The 11,166-nt window shown below is 40.9% G+C and overlaps 1 protein-coding gene across 1 annotated transcript in view; it reads left to right on the forward strand.

The window, feature by feature from the left end:
* Positions 1-402: 402 nt before the first annotated feature.
* LOC138945993 (ficolin-1-like) overlaps positions 403-11,166 on the forward strand; it is a 17,845-nt gene continuing 7,081 nt past the window's right edge. The window contains exons 1-2 of the mRNA XM_070317530.1: positions 403-464; positions 10,463-10,631. Coding sequence (XP_070173631.1) covers positions 10,465-10,631 — 167 coding nt within the window. The 5' untranslated portion in view covers positions 403-464; positions 10,463-10,464. The remainder of the gene's footprint in view (positions 465-10,462; positions 10,632-11,166) is intronic.

The raw sequence follows: 11,166 nt of genomic DNA on the forward strand, positions 1-11,166 counted from the left end.
ACAACTAACAATGATACAATCCAAAGAACATGCATTTAGCTCAGTAAACCGCAGACTTCTCGATACATGCAGCGCCTAAAGGCAGTCGATCTACTGGCCGATGTGAATGCGTGATATATTGTGTAAAAAATTCCATCTCACACGGCATTAATAGGTAACATGCGCCTTGAGTCGCCTTGTGTGGTGAGATACGTGCGCGATATAAATCCTCGTAAATAAATAAAAAATAAATAAATTGACTTCAATGCCGTTTCAATGGGCAAGTTCTTGTTCTTTTGATTGCTTCACTGCTGTGTGTATGTATGTCACTTCACGGTCAGGTTGACGTACTTGTGTGTTTTTTGTTTTTTGATAATAATTACGCATTCCAATAACTAACTTTCTTGATTTTAACACGGTAGCAGTCTACGTGTTTCAGATTTCATCGTCAGTGGTTTCTTGTTTGGACGGCACATGAACGAGAGGTAAGCTGGTTCTGTCGAGACTTGTTTTGAATTCCGTAGCTTTAGTTTTCTGTTTAAATCTCATTTGCATAAATTAACTGATTGATTGAATATTCAGTGATTGATCAAAATAATCTATCTATCTATCTATCTATCAGCTATCTGTCTGTCTGTCTGTCTGTCTGTCTGTCTGTCTGTCTGTCTGTCTGTCTGTCTGTCTGTCTATCTATCTATCTATCTATCTTTATTACGAGTGTCCCCTCTTCATAGTGGCCTGATATCGCAGTTGCCACAGTAACTTCAAGCATGTGCTTTCAAAATAAAAAAATAAATACATAATTTATTAAATAACTAACTAAATAAATAATAAATTAATAAATAAATAAATATATAAATTCATAAATAAATGATGTGTACGAATACGTGCACAGTATATTAATTACATTACTTTTTTGGAATACCGAGACGTAAAAAAAGTTTCCCCATGCATTAAGACGAAATAGAGATAACAAAAAAAATGGCTGCAAATAAACCTGTTCTTCGTCCCCTCTTTGTCTTCCCTTGAAGTAGACTTTCAGAAAATAAACTTGACCTTTCGCGAAAATACAGCCTTTTCTTACAATACTACGCCATTAAACTCAATTTCTTAGCCACATACGGTAGCCCCTGAGTTCAATGAACGTTTAGTAACCATAATTACGGAAGATCCATAATACGAAACAATGTGCCTTTGCTTGCGATTGTGATATTTCATCGACACATAAAATGTCATTCAACAATCTTGAGCAATTTAAAGGTCAAAGATATTTTCTGTAGACCCGAACGGACGTTCACACGAGAAAACCCCATCTTTTGACCTGGACGCTTATACTAAAAGTTTTAACAGCCTGGCTGTTTTCTATGCAGAATTGATATTTTTTGCTTTTGTTGTTGACTGAATTTTATAACCCTCACCTTTGTCAATATGCGAAGTTTATTAAAAAATAAACTACGACTCTGCATACAGTTAAAGCAACCGGGGTGAAGATTTTATGAATATGCCCAAATGGAACACTAGCAAGTGTTCCCCTTTTGAACACAATTTCTGTGCAAGCAATTTAGAACACAGTTTGAACACTAGTTTTTGATTTAAGCAGAACTTTATTAAAGTTAATATCGTGACATATATACAATATCTGGCACTGAGGATCGGTACTCAAGCATAATACTTATATAAGCAAAACCCTAGTATTTACCATGTGTGCTACTTTTGCCAGTAGAACTGGGATGCGATGCGATGTGGTGCCAAATTTTTTTTCTCATGTTTATGTACAATGAAAATGGACATTAAAGTGTTCTTATCTTCAATCAATCAATATGAGGCTTATATCGCGCGTATTCCGTGGGTACAGTTCTAAGCGCAGGGATTTATTTTTTTATTATTTTTATTTTTATTTTATGCAATTTATATCGCGCACATATTCAAGGCGCAGGGATTTATTTATGCCGTGTGAGATGGATTTTTTTTACACAATACATCACGCATTCACATCGGCCAGCAGATCGCAGCCATTTCGGCGCATATCCTACTTTTCACGGCCTATTATTCCAAGTCACACGGGTATTTTGGTGGACATTTTTATCTATGCCTATACAATTTTGCCAGGAAAGACCCTTTTGTCAATCGTGGGATCTTTAACGTGCAAACCCCAATGTAGTGTACACGAAGGGACCTCGGTTTTTCGTCTCATCCGAAAGACTAGCACTTGAACCCACCGCCTAGGTCAGGAAAGGGGGGAGAAAATTGCTAACGCCATGACCCAGGGTCGAACTCGCAACCTCTCGCTTCTGAGCGCAAGTGCGTTACCACTCGGCCACCCAGTCCATCTTATCTTATCTTATCTTAACTGTTGGGACTGTACCTGTAAGTTGCACTTCAAGCCAAGTTTTCTTGGGGGGGGGGGGGGGGGGGTCTTTTCCAATTGGAATAAACATGAAACATAATCCCCCAGGCTTTCATTACGGAGGATTAATTGTCGTCTTACGGCGTTAAGCAGTGTTGCGAATTTTGGTCATCAAGTTCGTGAGCGGGGCAGGCATTGTTTGGAATTGTTTAAATCAGACATTCACCAAGATGGAATTCAAGTCACGTCTGATTCTTGCGTCAAACTTTAGATTCCAAGAACTGGTACACCAGCACTGAATGTTGTTGCATGCTGGCTTTCAAAGTTCCTTTTTACATTTAGTCAAGTTTTGACTAAATGTTTTAACATAGAGGGGGAATCGAGACGAGGGTCGTGGTGTATGTGTGTGTGTGTGTGTGTGTGTGTGTGTGTGTGTGTGTGTGTGTGTGTGTGTGTGTGTGTGTGTGTGTAGAGCGATTCAGACTAAACTACTGGACCGATTTTTATGAAATTTGACATGAGAGTTCCTGGGAATGATATCCCCGGACTTTTTTGATTTTTTTCGATAAATACCTTTGATGACGTCATATCCGGCTTTTTGTAAAAGTTGAGGCGGCACTGTCACACCCTCATTTTTCAATCAAATTGATTGACATTTTGGCAAAGCAATCTTCGACAAAGACCGGACTTTGGTATTGAATTTCAGCTTGGTGGCTTAAAAACAAATGAATGAGTTTGGTCATTAAAAATCTGAAACTTGTAATTCAAATTATTTTTTTATTAAACGATCCAAAAACTATTTCATTTTATTCTTCGTCATTTTCTGATTCCAAAAACATATACATACATTATATTTGGATTACAAACAAGCTCTGAAAATTAAAAATATGAAAATTATGATTAAAATGAATTTTCCGAAATCGATTTAAAAACAATTTTATCTTATTCCTTGTCGGTCCCTGATTCCAAAAACATATAGATATGATATGTTTGGATTAAAAACAAACTCAGTAAGCTAAAAAGAATAGAGATACAGAAAAGCGTGTTATCCTGCTCAGCGCGACCACTACCGCACTATTCTGGCTTGTCGATTTCACGGCCTTTGCCACGAGCGGTGGATTGACGAAACTACGAGTATGCGGTCTTAGTGAAAAAAGCATTGCCTTCAGTTTCATTCTGTGAGTTCGACAACTTGACTAAATGTTGTTATTTCGCCTTACGCGACTTGTTTATTCTTGCTCCTATTTTACCTTGTTTAAAATGTTGATTCTAAAGGGTTGTTGTTTTGTTCTTATTCCTCCCTCTGCTTCTTTCTCTCTGTAAACGTGTAGGGCTAGTTATTTTTCGGTAACTTACCCAACAACCAAAATCACTTACCCAACAACGGGCCTGAATCCTCGATAGCTCACAGGTTGATGAGCTAGACTTTGAGGGAACTACTTTAGCGATTGAAAAGTTCCGAAAGCTCTAAAGTACGAAATATACATCTCTAGACCAAACAATACAAACATAGTGCATTTAAACTAGCAACTACAGGCTTGAACACATTATTCTCCAAATAAAATTCATGAGTTTGGTTGTTTTCTAAATCCAAATCTAACGATTAGTGCAGAGAAACTCGCTTTAGATCTCTTATGAGTGCAAGCAAACTTCCAAGGCAAGTAACTCTCGTACTCTGTCTAGCGATAAGAGTAGTTCCCCTTCCACATTTTCTGAACTGAGTTGCTTGGACAAAAGACTGCTATGCGACGGTTAGTTTTCGACAATATTTCATTTTATAAACAGATCACACGCAACCAAGTGCACACATCTCATCAATTTAAAAAACATACAGCGGTTTCATACATTATTTTGCCCCAGAAAACTGAACTTCATACTGTTTTTAACGTTGGAACTCGGGTGCAAAAGTTCGTCTGCTAGTCCCATTCGAAGAAAGAACATTTCCTGAGCGATACCAAAACATGAACAGAACACACACTATCTGCCTTTACCGCCACAGCAGAATAACAACATAACTGTGTACTTGATTTTAGTCCAAAACAGGGAAACTGACAAGAAGTGTTGACAGAATTGAATGATTTTCCCTGAACTATACAACCGCGCATTATTCAATCGCCTGCGCAGGTAGACTGAGTGAATCGGATTCGATCAAACTTTCGCACAAAAACTCCTCTTTTCTTTGAATAACTGAAGAAAGGAGGAATAAAGAGGTTACATACCTCGTCTCAGTGATTATTAAAAATAATGGTCTCAGTTCGCGGTCATGAAAAAGCTCGCTGAAGCTCGCATTTTTCATGATCCGCTAACTTCGACCATTATTTTTAACAATCACTGAGACTTGGCATGTAACCTCTACTTCTGTTTTGAGCAATTGAAAAAAATGGCGTAATTGATATTTTTTTGGCTCACGTAAGTGTAGACTATGCGATGCTAACTTTTGTCTGTCTGTGCGTGCGTGCGTATGTATGTATGTTTGTATGTCTGACAGTGGTAGAAACTTTAACATTTGACTGAACACCGAAATACTAATTTTACCTGGTTATTATCCAAGCAACAGCTTCAAAATATTGAAGCAATGATCAACATTTCGTCGGCACGTATGTAGTTAAAGTGTGTATCCAAAGAAAACGGGTGGTGGGTTTTTTTTTTGGGGGGGGGGGGGGGGGTAAAGACAGGTGACTGGTTTGTGTCGTGTGTGGTATGTAGATCAGGGCTCGTATTCTTGAGACAGCTGCAACTCATATACCGGCCTGTAAAACCACTTCCGCTCGATAAGTCCGCTAAGTGTTATTCATGATACCCCGGTAAAGACTTACCCGGGTCTCTCCGAGCTGTAAAGTTAAAGGACCCATCCCCCTCCTCTAAAACCGTCAATTTTGAATAAATCTTGTTAAAATATTGTTTGTAGATTTATGTCCCTCATGGACACACATTGGTGTGATTTAAGCACCAATGCATTGCGGACAAATACGAGCTACTGCTCGCGAAAGATTTCAACCGATGCTCGATCATACCGGCTTGTGGTGAAAGCGTGCTAGCGTCTTCTTTAATACATTACAGTGTCCGTTTATTTTTAACTGATTCCGTGGTCGAACGGTTCTCTCGTGCGCCTGATGCGTGTGTGAGTCGAGGTTAAATCTCCATCTGCCCGTAATTTGTTTTTTACTCTTTGGCATTTGTTTATTTTTGTTTATTTTCTTCATGTGCAAAAGAGTACGTTATAATAGCAAAATTGTTTTAATTTTTTAATTTTTTTAGGCTGGAATGGTTTTGTTTTTTAAATCTTTGGTTAACATGATATTAGTTTATTGATAAAGTTTGTTAACTTAAACATGTAAACATTTGATTAACAAAATTAAATAAATAACCATGAAGAAGGATGCTTCCCGCTTAAAAAAACAAATGTGAGAGAGAAAAAACCCACCTAAAATGCGGTAGCAGCCACCTGCATGCAACTGAGATTAAAAACAAAAAAATAAAAAATAAATAAAAAGGGTATCAATTCATCTCAGGAACGGACCATTGATTATTTATAATATCTAAGCAAAACAACAGCCAATGAAGATTAACAATAACTTGTTAGGGTCCGACGTGCTGATCATCGACCCGCCTTCGCCGTGAAACAGAGATGTGTTTTTATTTTGTTGTTTCTTCCCCACATTTAAAGGTTTATATATTGTTATAACGTTTACGCGTTATACAGTGGAACTCCTCTTTTAAGACTTTCTCCCTTTTAAGACGTTGCTTATTCAGATTGTTGAGGGTCTTAAAAAGGGGGTTCCACTGTATTCATTTGCTGCTCGCTCTTTAATTTACATATGATGTTTCTCTCCCCTGCTTTCCTGTGCGTGTATCCTGGTGGCTTACTTTTCACATCCCATACGAGTAATGTCAATCAATCAATCAATCAATGAGTCTTATATCGCGCATATTCCGTGGGTACAGTTCTAGGCGCTCTGCAGTGATGCCGTGTGAGATGAAATTTTATACGGCCAGTAGATTGCAGCCATTTCGGCGCATATTTACCTTTCACGGCCTATTATTCCAAGTTACACGGGTATAGGTAGACAATTATTAACTGTGCCTAAGCAATTTTGCCAGGAAAGACCCTTTTGTCAATCGTGGGATCTTTAACGTGCACGCCCAATGTAGTGTACACGGGGGGAGGTTCGGACACCGAAGAGAGTCTGCACACAAAGTTGACTCTGTGAAATAAATTTCCGCCGAACCTGGGATCGAACTCACGCTGACAGCGGCCAACTGAATACAAATCCAGCGCGCTACCAACTGAGCTATATCCCCGCCCAACAGAGAGTTACCAGCAAACGAAAAAGTAGATAATTATTCCTGGGGATTTTATCCCTTCAGGAAGGTTGTGTCTTTGTCCATTGTATGTGGCTTGGCAACGCTCCAAAATGTTCTCGAAGTCTGTGATGTCTTGTATTTAGGCTAGGTCGTTCGGCAACTCTCCCGAACTCTCCGGAAGGTTAGTTTTTGGGTACAAACGCACGCACGCACGCACGCACGCATACACGTACATCCACACACACACACACACACACACACACACACACACACACACACACACACACACACACTCACACACGCACCAAAACACACACAAATACACACACACCGAGACACCCACCGACACACACACACACATACACCCACACACGCGCGCGCGCACACATATACATACACACACACACACACACACACACACACACACACACACACACGCACGCACGTACACACACACGCACACACCCACACACACACACACGCACGCACGCACACACGGACGCACGCACAAACACACATATGCACGCGGGCGCACACACACACACAACACACACACACACACAACACACACAGACACACACGCACACACACACACACACACACACACACACACACACACATACATACATACATACATACACAAACACACACACTGACAGACAGACACCGTTTGTCTTAACATGGACCCACTTTCATCAGATCATACTAACATGAGTCAAAAAGTATTTGACAACACGATCTTTAATGAAATTGCGAGGCCGGAAGCAGTCGATGGAAGCATCGTACCCTATGACCTTACACTGTGGTAGGAATACATTTTGAGCGAGTTTTAGCGTCAACTAAGGTGACTCGAGTCGAACCGGAGGTCGCAAAAACTCGGTCCGGTACGACTGGAGTGACGTCACCGGTTAACCAACTTTCAACCTTGCTTCCTGCGTAGGGTCTCTCCAGTTCCAAGATGGCTGCCAAGGCGAGGTGAGAAACTTCTGCAAATATTTTTTGACAAAGTTACGGATTGTGAGAAGACATTTGTTGTAAATCACTTAGCCTTTCAAAAATTAAGGATACTGGGTTGGATACTGTCTTGGTTTTAATGCATTTTATTTTAGCAGTGATGTTTATTTTGGGAAGAAATGAGGTCAACAGGAGTTTGGGTGCGATTTCGGCTCAAATGTACTTTAGCGCCCTGAACTTTTACCCGGCTGTTTTGCGCTCGATTTTCACGCTCACTTCTTCATTGACGTTCGAATCGATAGTTCGATGTTTTGGCATTACATTCACATCAACAATAAAACAGTACTGCTTGTTCATCATCGTCGTCCATCAACTCTCCACAACAGTAAATCCGTAACGCGCTTGTCGCCATCTTGTTGCAAGGGACGCGACTGGACACAACCCAACAGCGTTTCCGCGAAGAAAAAAACCAGACATGCGCAGTGACCCTACCGTAGCTCAACCCTGTTCCTCGCGAAAACTCGCTCAATATGATATTGCTTGGCTACCCCTACAGTAACAGATCGGATGGTTCAATGCTATGATTTATTAACCCTGGAGAGCTATATTGATACAAGATTTTATTGTGAGACCTTTTTTATTTTTTGTGTGTTATTTAGTATAACTATAATTTAAACACTTGTTTTACTGTGCCTGTGGCTGGTGGGTACCACCAGTCACAACCCCTCGGTCTGCATGCTTTTTATGGTGCATTTTTGTCTTAAATTGTGAGCTGATGTCAGGTATGTTTGACTGACCAGCAGTGGGCCGCTCACTTGGCTTTTTACCTGCGCCCGCGTCGCAGTAGCGCTCTTCACTAGCTCTTACCGCCTTTGCCCCATCCACCTCCCTTGTTTGTTATAGCTGGCTGCGCTTTTTTGTACCGAAGGATTATGTATACGTTCTGTGAAATGTTATGTGTACCTTATATGGAAAACGTATTGTTGTTATTGTGTAATAGGGGTGCTAGTTTTAAATTTGGTAAACCCCAAGTGTTCTTAAATAATATGTGATTTTTGTCCCTATGAAATTAAAAAACTTGCCTTCGGTTTTTGACACCCAAAAGGAACTTCTTGTCACATGAATTTTATGGTTGTGGTTGTGATGGTGTGTGTGTGTGTGTGTGTGTGGGTCTGTATGTGTGTATGGGTGTGTGTGTGTGGGTGTGAGTTAGTGTGTTGTATCCTTCTATGAGTGCGTGTGTGTGAGCGTGCTTGGTTGCGTAAAAGTACTAGTTTAAATTTTTGTTTTAAAGATTCTCCATTCTAATGCTCCCTTCTAAAGTAAACTGCTGAATAGGTTCATCGTTAGTGCTCCTCGGTTACTTAAATCAGCTTGCACCCATGTAGTACGTCATTACTTCTACAGTAGAAGGCAACAGGCGACGATACTTCGATCGACTGTTCCAGACCAGGCACTCTTATACAAGCTCCTGTGGTTCGACTTTGAAAATACATGTACTCCTCCTCCTCCTCCTCCTCCTCCTCCTCATCATCATCATCATCATCATCATCATCATCATCATCATCATCATCATCATCATCATCATCATCATCATCATCATCATCATCATCATCATCATCGTCGTCGTCCTCGTCGTCGTCTTCAGACTACCACCCCTGACTCTTGATGCGTGACTAATGTCGTGCGTGTTCCGCGTGTGCTGGGTAATTACGAACTTTGACACTCACTAGTAAAAAGGTCAAAGTCGGTATTAAACTTAAGTTTATTTTAACAAAGGTTACAATCATGACATGTATACAAAGTTCACAGAAACAGCAACAAGCTAGAAGCTTATAGTGGTGTTCCTGCATGACAGTACAACATAAGGCGGTAACGGCTGAAAAATTTGTCTCAATAAACCAAATCTATTAATAACGTAATGAAGTCGGTATTCACCCTATGTTGGAAGGTCGGTCGTCTGAAGAGGAGGGTGTCGTTCTTGGAAGGTTAGTTACAGTGTGAAAGTCATCCGTGCCGATAAATTCGGTCGGCAAAAGGAGGGGGTCGTTCTTGGGAGAGGTCGTTACGGGAGGTTCCACTAATCATCATCATCATCATCATCATCATCATCATCATCATCATCATCATCATCATCATCATCATCATCATCGTCATCGTCGTCGTCATCATCATCATCATCATCATCATCATCATCATAATCGTCATCATCATCATCATTATCATCGTCGTCGTCATCACCATCATCAAGAAACTCCTTGAGATCGACAAGAATGTCGCACAGTACACAGTATCTCTGGTATCTGGTGGACTGGGTGGCCGAGTGGTAACGCACTTGCGCTCGGAAGCGAGAGGTTGCGTGTTCAGGCCTGGGTCAGGCCGCAATTTTCTCCCCCCTTTCCTAACCTAGGTGGTGGGTTCAAGTGCTAGTCTTTCGGATGAGACGAAAAACCGAGGTCCCTTCGTGTACACTACATTGGGGTGTGCACGTTAAAGATCCCACGATTGACAAAAGGGTCTTTCCTGGCAAAATTGTATAGGCATAGATAAAAATGTCCATCAAATACCCGTGGGACTTGGAATAAAGTAAAAAAATTCCATCTCACACGGCATCAAGTCTCAGGAAACATGAATACACGCATGCAGGAAAAAAAAAAATATGGGTAGCGCCGTGTGTATGGCAGCTCGCTTTCCCCGGGGAGAAAGCAGCCCGAATTTCCATGAGGGTAACCTCACTGGACTGTAAATCTTATCCAATCCAATCTGCATCAGTTGGTGCGTGAATTCTTTAGGCGGGAGGACGGTTAGCGCCAGTCTTGAGTCAGTGTTTCTCTTCCAGTGGACCATGATGCCTTCCACTTGTTTCTGTGATTGCAGGAATGAGGAGTGAGGACAAAATGTCAGCCACATTTAGCAAGGAGAAAGCCACTGTCGTGTTCCTCTTCTTTTTAGCCTTGTGCCTGCACCAAGCCAGTTCTACCATTGTGGATCTTGAGTACTCCAAACTCTCCGACTGTCCTGGTATGGTGCTCGCCGATGCGTTCAGGTGAGCCAGTGCTTTGAATCCCCGATTTTATCAAAGTGTTCATTTTATAAATAGTTTTTGTTTTAACCTTGTATCTGTATTTCTGTCAGTGCTTTGAATCCCTATGTTATGGATAGTGTTCATTTAACTTTTTTAACCTATTAAATGAATTTCAGTCAGCACTCTGAATCCCCCCCTCACCCACACACCCACATACACACACACGCACGCAAACACACAAACAAACACACACACACACACACACACACACACACACACACACACACACACACACACACACACACACACATACAGTACAAGCATACTTCCATTTGAACGCTCACCGAACGGGAACATCCTGGCTGCTTTCTGTCGAGAGTGAGACATTTTCAAAGAATTTATTTTCGTGGAATATCCGAACGGACAATCAGGCGCCTCGTTTTGGTGCTGGACCTAACTTTTAAAATCTAAATAATAAATTGACAGCTGGTTACACAAACATTCTGAAATCATAAAAGAATGTTTTCATCAAGACAAGATAAGTACAAAGTTTTGA

This window comes from Littorina saxatilis, linkage group LG13 (assembly GCF_037325665.1).
Source record: "Littorina saxatilis isolate snail1 linkage group LG13, US_GU_Lsax_2.0, whole genome shotgun sequence".
Lineage (NCBI taxonomy): Eukaryota > Metazoa > Mollusca > Gastropoda > Littorinimorpha > Littorinidae > Littorina > Littorina saxatilis.